General features: G+C 47.1%; 1 protein-coding gene across 7 annotated transcripts in view; it reads right to left on the bottom strand.

Annotated features, from left to right (window-relative positions):
- The window catches only part of LOC141969318 (uncharacterized), a 54,537-nt gene that overhangs the window by 21,278 nt on the left and 8,282 nt on the right, over positions 1–24,977 (bottom strand). For 2 of the 7 annotated variants that reach the window (XM_074924955.1, XM_074924956.1), the window contains exons 3-7: positions 18,134–18,189; positions 10,736–10,810; positions 9,398–9,447; positions 7,758–7,811; positions 3,483–3,633 (exon numbers count right to left, since the gene is read on the bottom strand). In XM_074924955.1, coding sequence (XP_074781056.1) covers positions 3,483–3,633; positions 7,758–7,811; positions 9,398–9,447; positions 10,736–10,810; positions 18,134–18,189 — 386 coding nt within the window. Of the gene's footprint in view, positions 1–3,482; positions 3,634–7,757; positions 7,812–9,397; positions 9,448–10,735; positions 10,811–16,505; positions 17,284–18,133; positions 18,190–24,977 lie in introns of those variants that run through there. The other 5 variants (XM_074924950.1, XM_074924953.1, XM_074924954.1 and 2 more) reach the window with 5 other exon arrangements.

The raw sequence follows: 24,977 nt of genomic DNA, 5'->3' as shown, positions 1-24,977 counted from the left end.
TGAACCCACACAGATCACTCCTACTGCACAAAGTACACAGAAACCCCACAACCCACTTAGGGAAAGCAATCATAGGACAACTAGGTCCTCAGGCACATTTATTCCTATGCTGTTAAGTAGCAAGCTTGTGCCTTTCAGCCCCCAGGCTGGGCTCCTTTCAAGCAATTTGCACACTCTTAAGTACTTCAGTTACAAGACACACAATGCACTTACGTTTCACTGCCTTGAATATAATTGTGTATCCTCCGGTCAACAGAAAGACTGTGTCAAAAAAATGTCAGTCTTAATTTGGATAAGGCTCTCAAAATATGACTAGAACCACATGCACCGGGATTTCTCTGCAGACATAGTAGCACCTGCCAGGACAAGGATGGGACTGTTTCCTGTAACAGGATGGTCACTTTGCTGTAGGCTGAATTGCATGTGAGATTTCAGCTCAAGACTATAGATATTTCTGATTACATTGGTATATCTGTTTTTAGAACATTCAGCCCTGGGACAGAACATTTTGCCATTGAGGTTGGGTTTGCCTTGAAGCGAAGGTTAACATCAAACAGAAAAAAAAAAAAAAAGGTTCTGTCTTTCCTGCAGGCAGAAGGAAATACAAGATTATGTCCTGTGGGACCACAGCTAGAACAGCTTTGAGTTACCCTGTGTGCACACAGTGCTGAAAGCACACGCTGCTGTGGGTGTTGACCTGGAGCAGTGAATAAGGGGTGTGTTTTGAGGCAGCTAGTCCGGGCTAGATGACAGCTACTGCTAAAACCTCTGGCTGTAAAACAGACATTCCCCCAGGCCTTCGAGAAAACCAAAGGCGTCTCAAGTGTAGGAAGACATGTCCAAAAGAATCCTGCAGTTTCACTGAGCCAATACCTCAGTAACATCCAGGTCTTCAAAGCTTATTCAGAACCTGGAAATCAAAACCTTCATGCCACTGTATGTCCTTCCTCTACCACCAGCATGGCAGACACAAGATCCTGGTCCCAGTGGCCCCATCAGGAGTTTTACCACTGGTGTCAATGGGAAGAAAGTTTCAGCTGTAACTACAGCATCCTTATCTCCAACAGAAGCTCAAAGATCAAAACTATCTGTCTGCCTTCAAAGCGGACTATGCCAATGTGTGATGAGAAAGGAAAAAAAAAAGGAAGAGTACAGAATTAGCATGGGGGAGCACAAGAGAGGACAGGCTGTGCTGGGGGTGTGAAATGCAGCATAAATAGACTGCAGTTCCTATAAAGTAAAGGAGAAAATAGTTCATAATGCAGCAGGAAAGGCCTGGAGTAGAGGGAGGAAGCAAACAGGATTAAACAGGCCCTGGTTAACAAGACCAGGAGGGTTCAGCTACCTGAGCATATACTCATAAACCCATTAACCAGCATTCAAAAACCACTTCCAGAAGCAGGGATTTTCAGGAACAGGGCATGAGATACCCCAAGAGCACCACAACTGCTGGGTCACATGGCACAGCTGCATCATCCCCACATCCCAGCATCTGCACGTAGAGAGCTGGGTCACCAACCCAAGAGCTGCCCCAAGGCTGTAAAGCACCTGAAGGACCACCACGAGGAGCTACCAAACCCAGCTCCCCCCGTGAAAGGAATCCCCCTTAGTTCCCAGTGGGCTTCTGCTTTCCCCCAGCATCCCCAGGGGGAGAGATTCATTTTTGCAGTTGAATCTAGCAAAAATCCCCCTGTTCCCTTTGAACAGCCCTGAGCAATGCCCACTGCTCAGATACTGTTCTCTACTCACTGACAGAGGCACATCTTCCAACACGTCTCCTGAGGGCACATTATATATAGAAAGTACTGGTGCAACATAAGGAAAGAAAATGAGGCATTAGCAATGCTACTAGCTCCCTGCCTTTGCCAAGTCTCATGAGACTGTCTTGCTCTTTTGTATGGCACAGTTGCCAATACTTCAGGGAAGATTTACTAGCCAGCTTAGAGCTTAAAGCACCAAGGAGAGAGGTGGCACCAAGTGAACAGTAGCCTGGGAAGATGGACAAAGAATAGTAATATCAGGCTTAAGCCAGCCTTCCTGGCTAGCTTCCCTCTCCGGATTGTTTTTCTGATTATTATTCTCCTTCCACTGACAGAATTTGTTTTCTTACTTCATTGGGAGCTGCCTATTTCAAGAAGGGAGACAACCAAGTATTTAGGTTTCGCTTGCTTGTGCTCAATTCCCCCCTTTTAACCCAGAAGTGCTCATCAGATACTATGGCTTTGTTGATCAGCGAAAAAAACCAAACAAAACATCAAGAGATTTCACTCTCCCAGACCCAATCTAAGTAAGAACAGATGTGAACCTTAAAACCTCCACAATCTAATTAAACAGCAGACTAAATAGAAACTACTCTTTGGGAATTGAAGGGATCAGCATTCTCTGCAATACTTGCACTATTAAACACATTTTATAGACCTACACCATTAATTACAAAACGTATGTTTAATTTGCTCCCCAGCTTAAATGTTAGAATTTACAGGATTCTAGTAATATAGAAGCTGGTTTCCATGGTCAAAAGTGCACAGAGAAGTGGAAAACGTATGTTGAAGTGGGATACCTAAATGTCACAATGTTTTATCTCTACCACAAAAGCATCTCTGATAACTTACACTGACCCACCAGAGAAAGGACAGGGGAAGGCAGCATCATCTAATGGATGAGCCCGTTGTTTCTGCCCCAGCCTACTGCAGAACCACAGGCCTGCACCTCTACCGTAGCCTCACACTTTTTACTCTTGGATTGTCTTATCCACTTTGAGCGTGACCGCCTTGGGACATGGACTGTTTCACAGTCTGAATATGATCAGCACCTAGCACAATAATTTATCATCTTACCTGGCTCCACACAAGTTCTACAATAATAAGTAAGTAGTAGCTGCAGTAAGAGTAAGCATCCAGCAAAAGTCAAGTAGGCTTTTAAAATAAACACCATGAAAGTGCTAGTGTTGACAGAAACCAGGGGTGCCCCAGATAGTACAACACTGGGGGTCTCTGAACCCCGGAGATCTCAAAGTATGGTTAAACCCAAGGTCATATAAAAAAAAAAAAGGAAACTCCTCTGTGACCCTACACTGCCCAGCATTTGCAGCCTGACCAGTGTGCTTGCCAGCCCAAGCAGGCAGAGGCTTTTGTGGTGTGTATTTCCACACAAAAACACCACCTGGGAAGCCAGTGGCTTCCCTCGCATGGGGAAGCTGCTCCAGAGCCTGCTCTGCATCTCTCGCCTCCCCTCAGCGCAACCCCAGGGCACCGGGCCAGTTCCAACACCGCCCTTGTTCCTGCACCACCACCCTGACGTCGGACAACGCTCAGTGGAGGTGTAGGGCTAAGGCAGTGCACACTCACACTCACACCAGGGGGTTCCTGCAGTATCTGCAGACCTTTTGGGGGCCTGGAAAAGAAACACTGTCCTTTCCTGAACTCAGTTCTTCAGTCCTTTCTCTGCCTAGTATTTTTTTTTAAACTTTCCATCACACTCACCCTGCAAATTTGTGACTTCGCTGTCCTTCTCCTGCTGCAGCTGGGCATATTTCTGGCTATGGGACTCCAGTGTCTTACGATGTTCCAGCTTCAAGCTGTTGTGCTGCAGCTGCAGGTCAAGCAGCTGCTTCTTGACATCTTCATGCTGGTTCTGAATATGAAAAGAAGTGACAAAGAGTCAGTACAAGAAGAGTAATTTAGCTATTGCCAAGTGCTACTCGAGTGCCTCTGTTTAATAAGTTGCTTGGGGAGGCAGAAGATATGTTCATTCCTCCAAGAAGGTAGCTAGAAATCCCAGATACAATAAAATATTCTTTGTGTTCAGTGGTTCAGGAGGGATGTGAAATGCCAATTAAACTCTGCTTTGTGAAGCGGTTTGGGAGGTCTCCTTGGAAGCCACTAAACTGGAAGCAGAATGTGGTCCACACCTGCCTGAAAAAGAGACAGAGACTCTGGGACACAGCCAAGAACTACTCCTACCCCTTCCCACCTTCCCTGCACACCCTGCTCTACAAGAGCAATGCAGGCTCTATAGCAGTTGCTGGTATCAACCCAAACACCCGTGGAACACTGCACAAATCCAAGGTCCTCTCCAGAGTCCCAGACACACTGATGGCCAAGTGTTACCTGCAAGGACAGCTTCTGTGGTGCACAGGGGATCATTCTGCACACTGCATTACAGGAGTGGTTCACCTTTAATCAGGGCTAAGGTCTAATTCCCGCCATCGTTCTGCATGTGTGTATTGCTGGTCACTTAGGACACCTGAACACTCAGGTTGTCCCCTCTGCCTGGTTTGCTTCCCAGCAGCCTGGCTGTTCTCCCACCCGCCACTCCTAGCTGCTAGAACAGGAGGGAGACCTTTTCCCAGGACACCAGTCTCACTGTGTGAGAGGATGAGGAGAGTGCCCACATTCCCCACAGTAATGTGAGGCTCACAGGTGTAAACCAGCAGGACAACACTCTCACAAGACGACAGACTATTTCCAGCAGGCCAAGAATTCATCAGATAGAAGTGGGTTGACGAACTGTTCTCTTCTGCCCTCCCCTCTTGCAGAGCCCAAGAACAAAAATATATTGAGACATCCTTTTGCTCAGACCCACTGAACCAGAATTCACCTCCTTTTTTGTTCCCATGGTAACCTATAGAGTCCTTCCACATTCAGTTTGTCAACACCAATTATGTATGCAGATTGATTGGCTCACAGGTGAACCCTGGCCCTTCCACACAATAGCTCCTCAGGACTCAGGCAGCAATTTCAATCAGCCTTCCTGTAAAAAACACATCTTCCTTAAAAACCCAAACCTCTAAATGCTATCGATGATTGTATTTATCCCCAGTAAAACAAAGCATCTGTGGCCCAGGCATTCTCCCCTGAAGCAATTATCCTACACTAAAAGGAGAGAAATAACTGTGCTCCAAAAATACATGCAATGCAAAGCTACCGGTGTGGAGGGGTCCCAGAGACAGAACAAAGAAGAGACAAGGATGTCAGGTTGATCAGATCACAAGATCAGGAGGGAAAATAAAGAGAATAAAAGATTCCTGCTTTGGCTTTCAAAGCCATTAGGTACTTACAGTTCTCATCAGAGCCATCGCCAGAAAGCACTGCAGAGGAACCACATCCCTAAAATCATTTTGATACTAAACACCTCAGAAGCCACAAGCGTTAGCATGTGAGAACTGGTTTTAACAAGAAGCTCTAAGCAATTCAAGGATTTTTAAGTCCTCATCTGCTCAGGTCAATTCATTTCTAGCCCATATTCTGTCTGGCAGGTGATGTGCATAATGCCTGTCCCCAGACTGCTCACAGTCAGGAAGGGAAGGAGTATTCATCCTTTGATAGCAGCAGGAAGCTAAAGAGAGAAATAAGTGCCTTGACCAAGGTCACACAAAACACCTGAGGCCCAGTCTGGCTCATTAAGGACACAGAGCATCCTCACTCTCAGCTGGTTTCTTCTGCAACCAATGTATGCAGACTTTAGGAGGAATCTAAAGATGCTGTTTTATTGTAGGTGCAGGACAGGAGGTCTGGAACATGCTACATGTGATTATTTTTCAGAGAAGCAACTTAATGAAGCAGAGCATTCTTGACCCAGTCAGTTCTACCAAAGCTAGGCATGCTGAAAGCCCCGAGGAAGCCAGGAACCTCTCATGCCCAGAGCTGCCCATCTGACTGTAACGTCATTCCCTTCTCTACCTCACAGATAGGCTGTTTCACTCAGTTAAGCAGAAACTGCAAGACACAGCACATGAGGGTTGTGCAAATCATGTACAAATGCAGCTGGGGGTAAGGGAATACAGAAAGACCATGCTGTCATGATATTTCATTCTATGTCCTTGCCCATCATGCCCAACACTGCAATCTGGGGAAATCACATCATTCAGAAAGTGAGCTAATCTTTCAAAAAAATCAGGAGTCCTTCAGCTCAGCTGCATGAGTTCAGGCCAGCAAGTCCTTTCATCCCACCTTCCCTTTACTGTGCAGACAACATGTAGTACCCAAGATGCATCAGCTATGCAGTGGCTCTACCTCATCGAGGTCTCTGGGGAAATGGGGGGGCAGGCAAAGAGAGAGAAGATAATAAGAGTATCTCAAACACATGTATTTCTGCCATGATTTAGAAAGCAGCTCTGTAGATAGCATTGTACAAAATGGAATCACAGTAACTGGATGCTTACCCACAAGCAAAGGAAGGACACACCTCACAGCAAGTTTCCAGCTTCCAGAAGTTCCAGGAAGTCCATGTTAAAAATCTTTTGTTTAAAGCCACCCACCTGCTCGCCTGCCTATTCCAGCAAATGCCAAGATGGATTCTGCAGAATGAGGTTAACAATAAATTTTATTCTCCACTCAAGAGGATAAAAGGAATTGTAAGATGAAGCCTGGCCCCAGCAGGAATCCAGACACAGGCAACTACTGCAGCTGCTATTTTTGGTATTTTTGGACAAAGCCCCTTGCTCCTTGGAGTCTGGTGTGCCAGCTGCAGATGTTCATCAGACACAGCTCACCAGTCCAGGTCAGAACAACAGCAGCAGCCAGAAACAGCAAAGCCAAGTATCCTGATGTGGCTTCATGGAAGTCTTTGGTCATATCTGGGACCTCCAGCTTAAGAGAGTTAGTTGCTTCTGTTCAGATTTACATGTCTACTTCCCAGGTAGCATTATCGCTGGCAGCAATCTTCCTTGTGGGGAAGCTAATAATAGAGGGAATTATTTTTTTTTGCCTGTGCTCTAGTAACAGAAGTGTTACTCACAGTCTCATAACTAGCTAGAAGTTGAGCTGAATACTTGTTTTTTTTTGCAGAGTGGTGCGGGATGAAATCTACCACACTGCAGTCCCCAGCCTGTCTTTCAGCAGCTGTAAGTGTAGTTTTTTAAAAAAAAAAAAAAAAAAGATTATTTTTCCACCAACACCACCCCCCCCCAATAAAAGGAAGCAAGAGAAAGGGAGCCAGGATGAAATGCTCTCACTGTCCCCTTGAGACAAGCAAACCAGAGCGTTCTGCTCAGACTGCAGTTGCTACGAAGAGGAACGTTACCATTGCAAAGCGTTCCCAGAATCCGCAGTGCTGGATAATACCCAAGAGACAGAACTGTACTTCCCCTTTCCCAAAGTTTGAGTCCAAAAGCCCGGCAGCTGGAGGTCCAGCTCTGCTCAGGAAACACAACCCAGCGGTGTGAAGGATTGCTGGAACCCAGCCCTCTTTCTACATCCCAGAATTAAATTACCATTTCACTGCCAACGCTCTAACTAAAAAAACATTTAAAACCTGCCATCACCAGCCACGGTTGCATTGCTCTAACAAAAGGAAATTTTATCATTAAGATATGCTTCAGGTAGAACACATGATAAGCTATAAAATGCTATAAGCTGCCCCTCTCCGAGCCTCTCACACAGACTGGAATACATTGTACTAGCCCAATGGGCAAGCTACAATGAATAGACCCATTTTCACACTAAGAGACCCGGCAGAGAACACGCTGAACAACAGAACTCCTGGGTGATAAACTGCACAAAGACTACGATGGAAAGGAGGTGTAGGTGAAGGCTGTAATCTGATACAAAGCCCAACAGAATAAGTAGGAAACTCCCATGAACCTGAAGAGTCAGGAAGGAATGTAGATCAACACCACTGCGTGGTCTCTTCCCTCCGTGCTGGCACTAGCTCCAGGAAACCCTCGGACTCTCTTAAGCATCTCTGGTAAGGGAAAGCACCGACTCTCCCTCCAGGGAGCACTCTCTAATGTGCGTGAAACCAGACTCCTCCCTTACCTTCAGTATCTTGTGCTGGGAACTGAGGGCCCCGTATCTGTTCATAGAATCTTGCTGGAAAGAAAAAAAACCATTCAGCAGTGCCATTAGATTCCAGAAAAACCCGGGGCAGGGAGAACCACACAGGAGCACCTGCCCAGCCACCAGCTCCTGCTGCCCCCTCGCACACGCAGGCATGCACATGGTGATGTGGAACAAGCCCACCAAGGTGACCAGCAGAACATCCACCTTTCAAAGCCACCTAGCCACCAGCTAATTAACTGCACTTTCTAGATTCGCATTCAGAGTAGTTTTCCCCAGTCTTCAGTTCTTTATCTAGGACAGGCCCAGCGCTGGAAGAGCTTGGCACAGTAAACGCCCCTCGCCCCAAGCAGGCTGAGCACACTCTGCAGCAGCTGAGGGGGAGGCTGACAGCACCAGAGCTAAGGCTTTTGCCTACACACAAAAATTGCACCATTTAACAAAAAATTGATCCCTAAGCAATTGAGTAAGCCTAAAGCAAATTCCTGTAACTAGGTACAGCTATCAAACTAAGCTCAACTGACAGAAACCAGCAGCAGAGAGGGATTTCCATGTGTCCAGAGAGGGGTCTGTACTAGTTTAACAGACCTGCTAGGCCTGGCTAAGGGTCACGTTGTCCCCTTTGTCCCCAGGGTACCACTCTTCACTGCAGCACCAGCAGCCCACCACAGGGGTGGAAGCCACTAGCCACCTGTGCTCCAAGGCCACATCCCCACAGCAGTGGTGGCACCTGACAGGGAACACGCTGCAGCTTGTCCCATCACACACGGTTTTACAACATCCATCAGAATCTGTGTTTGGCTAGCTTAAAGCAGCATGGCTGAGACACTTAAGCAGCACCATGGAAGTGCAAACTAACCACCATGCTGACATTTCCACTACAACCCACAATTTAACTTATAAATACTCAATATGGTATGAAATATTACCAACAAATGAGCACAAATTGCAAGGGAGCTGCCCAGCCATTCGAGTATTCAGATATTCACCCATGAGTTTCTTTCTGTAACAAGATGACATTCACCCACAGATGAGCAAGCTAAAAGTAATTCCTATTCTCCAGCATCTCATCAACAGATACTCTGAGAAAGGAATAAAACCAGCCTTATAACTTCAAGTGAATGGGAGAAACTTAACCCAGGGATGCGTTTCTTCCTAACACTCCTGTCAACTCAGTCCACAGGCTAGTGGAAATCATTTGACAATCCCTGGAGATAGAAAACAATGGATATGATTTCCCCAACAAGACCATGACCTTTCTTCTCCACATTCCCTGTGGTGTGCCTTGCATTCAGTTTCCCCAGGACCCTTCTGTACCATGGAACAGCAATTCCCTGTTCAGACTGCAGCCCAAAAGCTGACAATCATCTGCTCTGCTACCACACACGGGAGAACAGGCAGAATTGCTCTAAGCACAACACAAGCTTTCCCGAAGAGGAAGTAAATCCTCACACACCAACAGCCTTGCAAGGTGGAGTCAGCCAAAGTTCACCTTGTACCATACACATTCGCAGCCTTTCACGCCTTCCAGACAGCAGCACTGGCCTCACGACTGTGGAGGTACTAGAAAAATCTTTACCATTATCACACACATATTCTGAGGAACAAACCATACCTACCTTCTCCTTGTTGAGAGCTTCCTGAGCTTCTAACTTATACACTAAAAAATCTAGAAATGGAAGAAGAGAAGACAATTTAATGAGCTGGAATTTAACATGGATCTGGTTTACATTTTGGGGAGGGAAGAAGGAAATCAGCCCCTTGCTGAGCAAATGGCTGCAACTGAATAAGTTGGAATGCAGATGCTGCTAGGAGACTACTCAATGCCCTCTGAAAGATGGTATTTCCCAGGAGAGCTGTCCACCCATCTATACTGGCCCAAGTGTCCTTCCTTCCCCATTCTACAGGCAAGTGCATTGGTGACTTCCTACTTCAGCACACAAACAGTTCCGTTTTGATGTCACTGAAGCAGTATAAGGATTTGGGGTGCTCTGAAATGAGAGACAACTCTGGAAAAAGAGAAATCAAAGCTTCTGTGAGACCAAAAGGAACTCATCTGCTGATCTCATCTGTGCCACACCTTCTTACAAATGGGAAGGGCCCATGACAAGATAACATTTATTAGGATGCTTCATTTTCCAGTCAGTCCTGACCAAATAAATGGAAGGAGGCAGAAATGCAGCTGCTCCCTTAGCTATGCAGCCACATAGCTCCAGGCAAACCTGGATGCCGTACGTCAGCGTTTCCAGAAACACAATGCATGTAGGAGTAAGGAGTAGTGATGTTACTCCACATACCAGTTTTGAAGATAAAAACCAGGCTATTAAATTGCCAACAATAATCAGGTGCAAAGGGGTCCGACATCCAAACACACTACTTACTCCAAGGAAAGATACAGGAGCTAATCTGTTCGCTTTCTGCTTCCTCTTGTATTTCATGGTCTGAAAATACCCTGCATGTGTTTATCTACTTCTGTACATCAACTTTAAAGGATCTGACAGTCTGTACTGTCCGTGTATTATGGAATGCAGTGATGCTAATATTATTAAGCAGTTGTAGAGCTCAGCATCTCCAGATCAGTTTTCTAAGAAAGTTTACATAGTTTCAAGAGAAAAAAAGATGTTCTAGTGCTAGGTTTAACTATCACTTAAAGGGCTCAAACACCACATCATGGGTACTGTTACTCACAGATTAGACTGAGGACATATGTAGGAGTATGAGAGAACCGAGCCCACCTCCCAGCACCTTTTGCCCATGGGCAACGGACAAGTCAGTTAACTATCAGTTAACTATTCTCCACCAACAAACCAGGGATGAGTCTCACCTGGGGGGTGTTCAATAACATCCACACATGGCCCTGAAGGCAGGAAACGCTTTGGGTACAACACACACATCTCCCCACAGGACAGCTGGAGGGTTGGCTGGCCAGGGCTGTGCCACCCATGCAAGAGTCTCACCTTCCTTTGTCTTCTTGTGCTCCCCTCGCTCCTTCTGCAAGGACCGTTCTAGCCGGGATCTGTGCTCATACACAACTAGGGAAGCAGAAAGAGGCAGAGCATGAGATAAACCCTGAAATTTCATCCCACATATTCTTTTCCCCAAAACAGGTCTCTCTCAGGTCAGGTGACCAGGGGCACATGGGGATCTCAAATCCTGCTGTGGACCGGACCAAAAAGTGCCCAGGAGAGCAGCGTGGGGCAAGAGACCCTTGCCTGTTTTGCATGGCCTACACCACTCTGGGTTTCTAGGCTTAAGCACACAGTAGTTCACATGTAAAATCCAGACCAAGCAAATCAACAGTCCTGAAACGCTTGCAGATACCTGATGTCCTAAACAATGAAAGGGTCGGGTCCAGCTACAACCTTTTTGCACTTCTTTGCAAAATGTAAGCAGATAAGGTCTGAACCAGGGTGGGGATGGTTGGACTAGAGAAAATGGATATTCCTGATATAACACACCTATCTGTCATCCTGTGATTATCTGCACTCAGGTTTCACTTTGGAGTCAAAGCTGCCAAGGCCAAGAGCTGTCTTTAGTAGCCAGTGGCTAAACGGTGTATTTGCAGGCCAAGTTCACTACCAGGCTTGAGACAGCCAGAGCCTTGCAGGTCATGTGTTCTGTAAAGGCATCAGCAGCAGAGATCTCTTCTCCCCTTCCACAACCCAACCATTAACTGGCTCTCAGGCCACTAAGGAAAAGTAAGCCAAGCAGCTCCCTCTCCCATTACACACAAAAGAGCATCTGTACTCTGCACAGGAGCTGAGGAGGGAGAGGGATGAGGCTGCTTCGTACAGCAGCCACATGACAAATGAAAGTGCCAGAGAAGCTTGCTGATGGATGGTGATTTTAATCTGCTCTGATGTCTGAACGCTAACCAAGAGCTTTCCCCGAGTCACAGCACTCAGCCACAACAGGCTCCTCCATCCCCTCTGCACAGAGACTGCCACCACGCCTGAATGGCACTGGGCAGGGGTGATAAAATTAACTTGCCTCCAGAGTGACTCCAGACAGTGACTTTTCCTGTATTGAAATCGAGGGCTCAAGCAGGACAAGAGAGACAAGTTGGCTTTTCCCAGACTATGCTGGTTTTAGACGCTGCAGGTACAAGGACTATGTTTAAGCTCTGCCAGCCTGGGTTTATCATGTGCCAAGCTCAGTCCCACCCCAGGTTGAGAAGCCATTCCCCAGGCATTCACATCCAAGCTGTCTCCCCTGACCCACCTAACTCCCTCTGTCACTTCTGATCTCCCTCAGGAGAAGACGACATGAGTCTTCAGGAACAACTCCATGTCATAGGCTGTTTATTCAGAAATTTAGGATACAAAATCTGGCTCTCCTGACACTTTTTTTTTTTTTAAATAAGCTGAATTAACCTCCAGTGACTAGAAAAAAAACCCAAAAAAACAAAACAGTTGTAATTGCTCCTGCCATTCCTCCAGGTCTCTAGAGCCCAGAAAAGCTGGATTCAGTCTTACACAAACCAGCAGATAAGTGCTGCATAAACTAGTCTCTCTTACTCATCTTTGTGGTGGAACACAGCAACAACTTATCAGACCAAGATGGCACTGTATAGCTTCAGAGGACAGGAAGCCAGGAAGTCTTTAACAATTTGCAATTACAAAAGAGAATGGAGGGTGGTCAGTGTCTAAATCCAGGCTGGAATTCAGCCAGAACTCAGCACTAAAGCACCATCACCTGCTGCCAAATGAGCTGAAATGCAGAACTTGAACTGCTGAAACAATGAAATCCCCTGCAGTGCCTTGCCTTTGGGAAAGAAGAACAGGTCAGGCCTTCCATAGACATTTTAAAAGACCACAGAAAACAGGGTGGTTGTGTGAAGGGGTTGCCTCATATACCCCAGAGTGCTAAGATAAACATCTGCCAGGGAGAGTTTAAGAGATCCATAAAGGGAAAGCGATTCCAGTCTTGCCAACAGTCCCAGGTTTTACTCTCTGTTCAAGTGGTTTCATTTTACCCCTGCCCAGGAAAGCCCCGGGTGCATGCTAGCTCCCTGCTTTCACAGAGCAAGGCAACAGAGGTGTCAGATTTGCTGCTCTGGTTCTGCTAAAGCTACTCACGGTGCACAGTTCGTTAGGCCATTTCTATGCCAACAGCACATACTGCGGGAAGAGTTGTCACGCTGCCCGTGGCTCGCAGCTCCAAGCAGCTCTCAGCAGAGATCCACGCTAACTTCCAGACGGCATCGTGCTTCTTCCCCTCTCATAGCTAATCACCCAGGAAAAGCCTTTTTTCCTCTGTTGCTGTCATTGTTAGGGGCAAATACTCCTGCCAGGTTCCATCCAGTCACCTCAACTAATCACCGATGGCACCAGTCACTCGGGCTCAAGAACCATCCAGAGGAAGGGACAAGGAGAGCAGAATGAAAGCCAGACTCATCATACCTCCCTCTCTGAGCCAGAGAGATGGCAAAGGAGAGACAGATTGGATAAAAGACATGCAATGGTGAGGCCAGGAGCGCTGCACTCTTTCTTGCTCAGCCACAGCACAAGGGCAGCCTCCTGTGAGAGAGAAAATTCCTCCAAACCAGACAAGGGTCTGACGTGTGCCGTTGTCAGGCCACACCAGGAGTGTCAGACAGAAGTGGATGGCACTACAAATGCACCCTTCCCTCCTATCTGTTCAAAGAGTGCTGTTTGTTAGTGAACTGACCAAAATAAAATCTCTTTAACAGCACTCAGAGCACCCAGGCAGCAGCACGTGCAGGCACATACAGGCACACACCTATGGAAAGTGGCAAAGCAGCGCTTCAGTTAAAGCCACCTGCTACAGCACAGCATCAGTGTGGGGTGGGGGCTGAGACAGAACAGATTCACCCGAAGTGCACATCAGGTCACAGCTGGCCAGGCTGTGTCTCTAATCCCCTCTGAGCCTCGTGGCAGCAGCAGAGTCCCCCAGATCACAGCCCGTAAGGGAGAGCCCAGTATTCAGCAAGGTGTCTCCACGCACTTTCAGACACACCTCCAACCCCACCCAGCAGAAAGAGAAGAGATGGACGGAAAGAAAAGCCAAGATCTTCCTTCTAGATTCCATCTGGACCACAGTACAAAAAGAATGTCTACTGAGTCACAGCAGCCAGCTACCTCTGTCTGCTGCATCAAGAGCTGACAGAACAAGGGGTACTAACCACGGGGAAAGAGGTTGAACAGGCTCACACACACACCACCTCCCTTTCTTCTTCTCACACAATGTGTTCCACCCTACAGCAACGTCGGCAGCTGCTTTGCTCTTATTTTAAGAGTAGATGAGATCCACTTCCCTGCATGCAGCCAGTAGAAGACAGCACATGGGATGGGCAGTGCTGGTTTCAAGACAGCTTTGCTCCCCCCTCCATCCACGTGCTTTCCTCTTCCCTCTCAGCTCTTGGCCCAGCACTACACTTTGAAGCTTTATTTACAGAGGCTACCAGAAGCACTAACCATGTACTGTGCTCAGATATGAGAAGGGTAGGAAATATTTGATAGCTGAGACAAAGTACTGAATTCCACCTCAAAATAACACGTCCTCCTTTTGTAGGGCTGGAAAGACAGGAATCAGATGCAGAAGACACAATTCAGCAGAGGGGCAGGGATAGGGCCCAGAGCCCTGACCCCCCACCCTCCAGGACCCAAGCACAGCAGGAATCTGTGCAGCAGGACAAGAGCATGAGAGCCCTGGCTGGCTGTGTAAGATACCTCTGCACTTCCAGACTTCCACGAACATGGTTCCTATCTGCCAGTCGTTAGGCTTCTCCCACCAGCCAAATCCAAAAAGAAGCTTTGCCTTTGTTAAAATTGTTGGACAAGTAAATGTCTTCTCAAAATAAAAAGGGTCTCCATGGCAACAACTGTATTTAGGAATGGGAGGGCTGACAGAGGGTTAGAAACCCCAGCAACAGGCTATGGCTCTGCCATTCAAATATATTTGGGTGGAAAAACTATTATGAGCCTGTCTCAGTTGTTTGCCTCAGCCTGCTGTTCCCAAAACTGGGGCTCCCTGAGGCTACCACTGTCATCTTATTCTCTGAAGAACCAGCCCCTCTCCAAGAGAAGCAAGAGATGCTGACACATCAGAAAGGAATGTGGGCTAACTTCTGCCCTGCTGATCCTTGCATCTCAGAATCAAGCTGCAGGTGGAAATCGCTGTGCCTGGGACTGTGAAACACATCAGGAGCTGTAGCTGTCTGACTGCCTTGTGATAGAGAAAGAAAAAATGGAAACAAAATGTAAAATAACAGCAGTGAATCTATACACACCCTAGATCAATTCACAAGATTATTTTTTTAAAGCATGTTTCTGAGACACAAACACAACCCCACACTGCTTTCCCAGTTTACAGGTAGAAATACACAGCCCTGAGCACATGAAGCATATGCACAATGGTACATCTGCATCACAACACAAAACCACCAGAAAACATTTAACCCCAAAAGGCACATATGTGGAGTCACAGATCTGCAGAATTCCCCAGCAACACAGGCTGGAGAAACCGTGTCACTGGATATGTCAACAGAGGTCATAATGGATACCCCATAGTTGATTTTAGCCTGAGGAAGAGCTCTCAATCTAAACACTATAATCTAAAACCACTTGTTAGAAGAAAAAGTGTTCAATGAACCTCTTGACCTTAAGTCACTAGGACCACTAGTAAACAATATTTTGTCCACATAAAATTCATTCTGTGGGCGCTCCACAACCAACCCATCCTCCAGCACTACACACACAACTGCTGGCTACCAGAGTGTGGATTCCCACCAAACCTCTCTACAGGGAGCTCAGAAAATCCCTCTAGAAACTCCAAATCTAGTGTCAGGTGCTGGAAACGTAGCTTTGGCAGAGGCAGTTAGGCTAGAATGACAGACTAGACAAAGAAATTAAGAGTTCAGCAGTGGAGTAACATGTGTCCTCAGCCTTCCCTACGGAGATCTCTCTACAGGCTAAAATGTCATTCTCCCACACTCAGACATTTATGTAAGGAAGACAAACGAGGTGGGGAAGGGGAATATACACATCACGCATGCCTTCTGGTGTTCTGGCAGCTCTCGCCAGAGGAACCAAACCCTGGTCGGGAGGCTCAGAAATGCCAGTTCTTCCTCCCTCTCCCCGCTTTTTAGGGGAGCTCTGTGCTGCAGCACCAACCGGCCTCAAACAAGCCAGCAAGTCTTTTCTAGTCCCAGATCAATCTCTTGAGATGAAGATAGATTTGTTTCCTTGACAAGGCGATGGGCAGTAGATGGGATGACAACAAACTTTCCTAAAGGACCCCTTGCCTCTCTATTCCCTTTCTGGACAGATGCTGCTGCGGGCTCGAGTGTGGAGCCACATCTCAGTCTGCCCAACCAGCCTCTGTTTGCATTTTTTTCCTGCTTCTCATGTAAAGCGACATAGGACGAGTCTTTAGGGCCAAAAGGAACTAAAGGAAGAAGAAATGGAATAAACGTGATGCAGCTGAACTCACCAATCCAGCACACACTCTGCTCCCCTCGCTCCAGCACTTCAGATTCAAGGCTACTCTAATTCTAGACAGCAAAGACCGGGGGGGGGGGGTGGGGGGGTGGGGAGGAAACAGGCGACAACATCTTCGTAGAGCTCTTTAAAGCCAAAAGCCGCACGTTGCTCCCCAAAGGCACCCTGTTTGTCGCTGGCCCGGGCGACAAAAGCCCCGGGAGGGAACGCTGAGAAAGGGAAGTCCAGCGAGCGTGTGCGCACACCCAGGGAGCGGGTCACTCACCTTGGAGCTGGGCAGACAGCGCTTCCTGCTGCTGTTTGTATTTCTGGGCCAGGGCTTCAGCGTTCCGCACCTTTTGCTGCAAGTGGTTGTACATGAAAACTCCCGAGCCCAAACATGCTACGGTCACCAGGCAAAACGCGGTCTGCAGAAGCCCCTTCTGCCTCCTCGAGCACATGCCGGTACCCATGATGGGGCCGAAGCAAAACGGGCGCAGCGCTGCCTCTCCGCCGTGGCTAAAGCATCTGATTCTTTCTGCCCGACGAGCCCCTTCCCCCTGTAAATTCGCAGAATCCCTCTGCAAGATGCGGTCGAAGTGTCGCCTTCGCTCCTTCCCAGCCCTCAGAGAAGCGGAAAACGCTCCAGGAACGTTTTATTCCTCATGGCCCCCCCGCTCCCGGAGGGAAGCGCAGCGCAGCACCCAGGTCCGGGGGGAGCGGCCGGGGTGCCGGCACACGCATCCTTCGGCTCCAAACGGCTCCGGGGGACCGGCCCGGGGGCCGGGGCGGAGGGCGGCGGGGAGGGGGAGGAGGAAGAGGAGGAGGAGGAAAACTTTTGCTTCCCATGTGCTGCAGTGGAGGGGGGGCGGGAAGGGGGGGGGTGTGGGGGGGGTGTACCGCCGCCTTTGGCTCTTCCCACCTCCCCGCTTCGGAGCGCCAACCGGAAAAAATAACCCGTCGGGAGGAGAAGCCCCTTCTGCCCCCTCCCCGCCGCGCTCCCAGAGGAAACGGCGGCCCCGGGGCCGGGAGAGGGGCCAGGAAACCGGCGGCGGCATCCGGGCGGCGGCGGAGAGTCCGCCCTCCGCCGCGGGAGGGGCCGGGGGTGTGAGACCCCCGAGGGGAGCGGCTGGGGGTACGGGGGTGCCTCTCAGGTCAGCCTTCTCCGCTGACCCCGGCAGGGGGCTGTAGCCAAGCACAGGCGGCATCTCTGTGCTCCGTCCGTATCCCCCCCCCCCCCCCCCCCCCCAGCAGATTTGAGCTATCTCCCGTGTTCATTTTCCCCTCTGCTCAAGCAGTGATAAACCCACAGCCCCCCTGCGGGCACCTGTTGCTGGCAGGAGGCCGATGAGGGACACCTGCATTAATTAACAAGGAGGGCATCTTCAAATCGTTTCTTTAAATATTTTCAGAGTGGTGTTTTTTTTCTTGGGAAAGTGTGAGCTGATGAAGGCATGAGGACAGTGCAAAGAGAAGGCTGTAAGATGAGTTAAGCTATTTCAAGGTTTTCTAGGTAGCTTTGTCTCTCCAAAGAGCTGTCCTTAACATGGGCTGTTCTTTTCTGGCAGAGCCTAACTTGTTTTATCCGGGTGTGTGATGCACAGCTGTACTGGCAACAGGCAGAAGAGGAAAGCACAGCCCTGCTTACCCCGTCCCTGGAAATACTCGTGGTCACAATGGACAGGGCTCTGAGCAGCCTCATCCAGTTGAAGATTGTAGGAGGGTTGGACTAGGTGACCTTTAAATGTCCTTTCCAACCCAAACTGTTCTATGATTCTATACTTTGCAGGACAGACAAAGCTTCCTGGAGCCTTGTCCCTGTTCTGAGCTTAAATCTACTGTTGAAGACCCCCAGGTTGATAATAAATCTTGCCTGCACCAACAGCCTGACTGTCAGGTTGGCTTATCTCTTACCTGAGCTCACAAGGATACTTCCTCCGGAATTCTGCCAAGTTCTGTATTTCAGGCATCTGGGGAATAAGCAACAATCATAACAATTAATTCTTCAGCAGCAATTCCCCTCCAAGAATCATGCACAGTTTTGTAAATGTTAATCAAATGAGCTTTATGGTACTGCTGGGAAGTAGCTGAATGGCATTCCTGTCTCCCTCATTTGCAGATGTGAAAACTGAGGCACAGCGTTCCTGTAAGGTTATGATATATCCAAAGTAACCAAGTTTTTTTTATGGTGGTTTTTTTTTCCCAGCATCTTAAGTGCGTTTGCTCTGTTGTTTGAGGTGTCTGCCAGAAGAAGGGTGAGACTCAGCCTACTGGAAATCAGGTGATTTGGCTACTGGTCCTGGCCCTGGGTACAGCTTCCAGAAAACATTATATACTTTCCCTGATGATTTAACTGATTATTCCAGACTTGGTGCTTAGCTCTGTCTGGAACCAGAATAGCACTGATGTGGTGCTTCATGCAGCCTAAGTCAGCCATGGACCATTCGTGTGTAGGTCCAGGGATAATCTTGTTGCTGATTCACGTATCCTCAGTTCAAGAGACACTTCGCCTACACTCCACAAAGGGTGTGCATCAGCCAGCCTTACTGTCCAACTGTTTCTTTACATAAATGTCCTGGGGTGTAGTTGGATGCTTCAGCATCTCTTCAGGCTGTTTGTCAGGACCTGGAATGTCTTTTGTCTACATCTTGAGGACTGAGGAGGCAGCCTGTGGGATGAGGGATTTGAGTCTCAGTTTTGCCTCTATTCAGCACATTTTATTTTTTTTTTCCCCTCCTGCTCTCATTAATTACTTCCTCATGTGCTGGTTCCTGCCTGAGAAACACTGGGAATTTCTGAGGCTTTGATAGAGAGTACTCTGGAAAAGGTTAAAATCCTGGATTAGGGAATGTATATCTGAGACAGATTTGATTGACAGTTTCTGCAATCTAGCACTTTGCTCTTCTGCACTGTAGTAAACTCAGTTCTAGATTTAGCTCCGTATTTCTCTACCAGATCTAGGGGCAGATGGACAGTACAGCCCCAGCAAACAGCCAGAGCGTTTGCTTCTTGCTCATGCTTTGCCAGTACTTATGTTCTGTGGCTTGCTAGTGAGATCCCAGGAAGCTGAGAGCTGATCCCACTTCCCCTGCAGCCAGTGATAAAATCCTCCACTTCGGTCCTGTTCTTCCACATCCAAAAAGTGAAAAGGCCACAGTTTTAGCTACTCTTATAAAGTGTTTTCCAGTTTTTAGAAAAGCTATACTGTAGGACCCCAAAGAGATCAGGGTATCTCAGTAGAGCACTCATAACAAACAGCCAAAATCAGAGCAAGCTTGTTCATGTAGATGGGAAAATAACAGCAATGAGATTGGGCTTCCTTATTCTAGGGAACATTCCCCCACAACTGAAGTCTCAGTTCTAAGACCCATGGCACAAATCCCCATCTTCAGAGAGTTCATTTTCATTGTGCCTAATTTGTATTTAATATTTTAGTCTGACTAGATCTTTATGTTTATCTGACTGGGATAGAAGTTCTGTGCACCAGATGAAAAGGGAACATCTCAATGATTTTGCAAGGCCTGGTTTGGCTATTGACCTGCTATTCACTTTTGCACTTTTCTCTTTTAACCATGCATTCTTTCTGAAAAGGGATACTTTCGGAGGGTACTTTCTTGAGCACATTACTATGACATGCCTCATCTCTAAGCGTCTACAGCCACTAGGCACGAATATTTTCAGGAAGATGCAGAGGAGGAGAGAAGTACTCTGAGCTAAACAAATTAACCATAGGTGACATCCCTCTTCAAATCCAACTCAAAATGCTTTGTGCCCCGGGGATTATCTGATCATCTCCTTTTGCTTCCTCTAATCCAATGGGTGATCACATCTGATGATAGCTTTAAAATAATAATCTGGACAAAACAAGCAATTCCCATGGGAAAGCTCAGACTGTATGTACTTGTAAAGAAAATGCCACTTTTTCCCCTGTAGAGCAAGCCATGAGTATTAACCATCTGCGTGAATATTGCAGTCCTGGAAAGCTTCATCATTTTAATCAGAGCTTTGGATTTCATAGCAGGCATTTAATCGGCTGTGGGAGTGTTTTCAGCCAGGTTATGTAAATGCTGTCGAGAAACCAAGTGTCTGAAAAAGATGCATGTAAGGAATGTGCTAGTAGGAGACAGAGGGGAGGCTTTATTTTTTAGGGGTTGCAGTTTCACACTAGTTTTTAAAAACCTACTGATCAAATTGGCAACATCCAGAGCCCACTGAAATTGGCTAAGCAGGACACTGTAGTCCTACAGCCTTTATGGGTCTTGCAAGTGCCTTCCAGGGAGACCCACTCTAGGAAAGGAATCTAGTGTATAAATGTTGGGGGGTATAAGCTGAGCAGGAGAGGAGCTTGAAGCAGGAGTCTGGTGTCTGAGAAATGACAGGCACAAATGTTTAAAAAATAAAGTTTTCTCAAGTGGGCATCTGTGCATGTATGTGCATGAATTTACAGCACTAGAAGTGTCTGTCATGCACCTCCTGGAGGTGCCTTCCCTGCCACACACAGAAATTCCCAATTAATTTCTTGCAGGAATGAAAGTGCCGTAAATTAAACAATTCCTAGGGGCAGCTCTCATCTCAGTCTCTCCAAGGTTAAGGGGCGGAAAGCTGAACCATTCCTTCCTTCCCATAACAAGAAGTGACAGCTTCTAATTAGGATCCATTAGAGGGTGCCCCAGGGAACCGATGGGACCATTTTGCAGAATGCATTGTTGAAATGATTTTTTGTCTTAGAATGGCATGTTGGCTCAGCTCTCTCTGTTATCTTCCCCAAGCCTACGTATATACTTTGAGTCATCTCACTGCTGTGCCATGCCTAAAAGAAATCATATGAGATCTCACGAAATCTTGATGTTCTCACAGCCCTGTCAGACTTTAGGGACTAGTGCTGAGCAAACTGGGCACGAGAATGTGGATGGGGGGAACATAATAAGCATAAACCCTGAGTTTTTGAGGTACAAGGTTCTCGGGTCAAACTCCTCATCTAGAAGAGTATTCCATAGAAACTGGAACTCAATTTGATCTGTGCTTACATCCACAACTACTAGATTTGTCAACACAGCCAGCAGGCTGACACCAGTGGAAAGCCACTATCCATCTAGAGGCTGTTGGTAACTTCAAGTTCACAGAACATATTTTAAGTATGCAATTAAGGTACAGAGGAGATACGCTGCCTCCCTGAAGAATCAATCATACCTCACGCCGGTTTAGTGTACAGCAGTGTTCCCGGCCTTCAGGAAGAGCACAGCTCTCCAGCGGAAAGGCCACAGAAGGATCTCACGCTGCCAGAGATGTTCCAAAACGCATTCAGGGAGCTCAGATAATTTTGAACTCACCTTATTGAAATCCACCCCGATGATTTTGACTTTAGTACAGCATCCAGGCTGGAAGGAACCTGTCCTTCATGCTGCTGAGATCTGAAATCAATGACACATACTCAAGCCAAACCATATTTAGTAATGGCAGACACCCCTCGAGAGCATCTTGTAAGACTGTTCCAAGACAACCCCTATTTAGCCATTCCTACTGAGAAGCACCCATCCAAATTCCAGCAGAAAATGGCTGATGTCTGGATATTTTGGCATGTTACTTGGTACTTTCCTTAAAACATCAGCTCCCAGAGTCAAAGCATTGTGAGAGAAACTCATTATTCTGTCAAAAAATAATCTATATTCCAAGCACTTATAGTGACAAAAAAGCTACACAATATGAACTAGTGCATCTTAATTCCTCTGGAAAAAGAAAGCATATTTACTTTTAAATTCCACCTCATCTTTCACAGTTTGGACTGGTAATCTTCCTGCAAAGAGGATACCATGCCTTGAGTGAGAAGAAGCTGTTCTGAACCAGTCTGTCATTTGGGTTCCTTTTAAATCAAAAGCAATGAGAATTGGTTTCAAAGGGACAAAACAAAACAAGGAGGGGCAAAGAGCATATTCTCCACAGAAAATGCATCACAGTACACTTGGTGACTCCACTGCCTGTTTGTTTTCAGTGCCTGCAACACACATGAAGCTGTTCAAAAGGAAGCTAGTGCCCTTTAAGTATGTGCAAAGTCTTTACTGCCTTACCAAGGTACAGACTTTTTTATTAGATCCAGGGAACATTCTAACTCCCAAAGGTAATAAAAATGCAGTTTGCCAGAAAACAACAGTAAACTAGCAAAGGGTTTTTGGGTTTGTTTAGGTGCTGCTAAACTTGCTGCTACTGCCTCTCTCAGTAGAGTTCCAGCATCAGCCCCCCTTTCCCCTGTAGAACAAAGACACCCTGGTATTCCTAAACCCTTCCAGGGCTGCTGCGTCTGGCCCAAGGCTCCACAGCTTCATGCCTTTGGGACTCCACTGAGGGTGTAACTAGCCTGTTCCCGGGGCTTGTGGCCTCCACTTGTGAACGGAAGGAATCTGGGGGTTCTTGCTCAGCCCCGGAGCATCAGGCAGCCAAGTCCGTGGTGGTACGGGCTCCTCTTCCTCCACAGTATTCTTCTGTCTCTGTATCTGGTTACAAGCAGAGATGCCAGGAGAAGTCATTGCACGTGGCTAACATGGATAGAGTGTTAACTGTCCGTTCCAAAGAAGTATTAGTGGAAAAAGATGGTGGAACTGGAGTAACGCCAGTGAGCGAAGCCCTGCCCACCCATGAGGCAGTCAGCAGTGGGAAGGTGGGGTGGGGGGGAAGAGGAGGGAGGATGCTTGCTGAGCAGCAGGAGAAAAGCTTGGCAGGACTAAGCACAGCTTGCTGGACTCAGCCACAGATAAGAGCCTTCCTCATCCTAAGTCTCCAGGATTTCTGTTTCCTTCTATTCCACATGGGCTCTGTTCTAGCCAGAGTGAAATAGTGCCATGGAGAGAGAGAATACGGGCACTAGCACAATTTTTCTTCCTACGTGACCATGGAGTTTATGAAGGCCAGTGCTGAGCACTGATGAACAGCATCTGTAGAGCAGTTCCAGTCTGTGTTCAGATTCACATGCCATAACATGGCCTGGTGAAGGACTCCAGCCATTCTTATGACCAAGACAGCACAGCATTTTGCAATTCTTTACAGCACCTCTGTGATGATGGGGTTTATTTATTCCTTTTCATAAAGCAACCTAGTGAGGCACCTTCCTACAAACTACAACAAAACATTCCTTCCTGGACTTACCTTGTAGCATATATTTCAGAAAGTCTGCATCAGCCATGCAGTTCTGGGTCGTGCAATAGTTTCTCACACCACTGGGAGGCAGGGTTCTGTAGGTACAGACATTGCTGTCTGTGATGTGCCATTTGTCACTGTACTCTTGTGGGGGAATTGCCAAGAAAAATGGGTCTTTTAAACTGTATTCCCATCTGACTGCTTGGGCTTAGCCCAGACTGGAGCCTAATGAGGCAGTCCACTTCTTAGATAAACAGATAATGGTGAGAGGAGAAGCCAGCAGCATGGAGCCAACACAGCACACTCAGCAGCAGATCTGTGTGTAGACCTCTAGTTCCTCCTCCAGGATTTTCCACAGCATCATGCAGCGTCTTGGGACGACACAGAGATGTGAATTCTTCTACTTCATAATGTCACTCCATTGTTTTTCCAGGGGAAGCTTCATGCCTACACAAGCATTCTCTTGGAATCACCCAGCCTCGTCAGTTGGACATGGATTTTTTGTTTTACTTTAGGTTTGGTTTTACGCTACCCAGATGTCCATGATATATTTTCAGCATCAAGCTGGAAAGATCACTTATGACCAACTTAAGCTGGTGTCCCTGGATGTTGGATGTCAGTCAGAGAGATTTCAATGTTTTTTGATACCCTGATAAGCCAAGAGTTTAAGTCATCTCTGTTTTGCCATTGTGTCTTAACCGTGGCCATCAGCAGATAGGATACACACTTAGGGCGAGATTTTCTAAATTGCTTAATCATTGTTGATTTTAAATAGAATAGCCTTTTCTGGATCGTGTGTTTGTTTTTTCAAATTTCATTCAGTATCCCACTTTTCCTGCACAGAGATAATGGGAACACAGTCTAAACGTTTTTGCCAAAGAGATGCTTCATTGATTCTGAGGTCCACATCTGTTTGCAGAACAGCGACAAGAGGATCTCATCTACAACCCAGACTGACTATCTGGGAATCCTTGTAAGGTGGTTGTCTTCAGCAGCCTCCTTCCAGGTGTACATCTCCAGCTGGCATGGAATGGACACGTTTAATAGTAAGAATTCAATAGGGAGAACAACATGGAGCTATAAAAATGGAAATCAGCTCCTGTTCTATATTAACCTGTCAAAAATTCTCTCCATCGCCAACAATCAAGTTGACACTAAGCTAATTACAGAAAGACCTCTAAACACAAAAAATTGTTACCTGCCTGTATTTCCAGCTCTACATGTCTGACCACCCCAGAAGTCTTAAAGTACTATTGCTTATTTTCCCCCCTGCACACATACCAGAGGCTGTATTTGGAGATAAAATCTGCAGAAGTGCCTGTTACTCTCATAGCTGCTGTGGCTGTACACACAAACAGCCCATTTGGCATGCAGGCACGCAGCTCCTGCACAAAAATGCATGTTCTAGCCAGAGCTGCCTGCAAACTCAACCTCAAGGAGCAATTAAGAGTCACATAAACTCTGTTTCTTACATAACATTAAATAACAAGCCTCATGGAAAGTGACTCTCCTGGTCCTGCTTCTATGATTTAGACAAGAAAAAAGCCCCTTTAGGGCAAACTAATTCAAGCCCCTCTTCTCCAGATGACAAGGGACTGTTGATGGTTAGTAGACTGCCTGTTAAGACTTA

Source organism: Athene noctua, chromosome 22, assembly GCF_965140245.1.
Source record: "Athene noctua chromosome 22, bAthNoc1.hap1.1, whole genome shotgun sequence".
In the NCBI taxonomy this organism is placed as follows: domain Eukaryota; kingdom Metazoa; phylum Chordata; class Aves; order Strigiformes; family Strigidae; genus Athene; species Athene noctua.
Note: the sequence above shows the minus strand (reverse complement) of the source record. Positions and strands in the feature narration are given on the sequence as shown.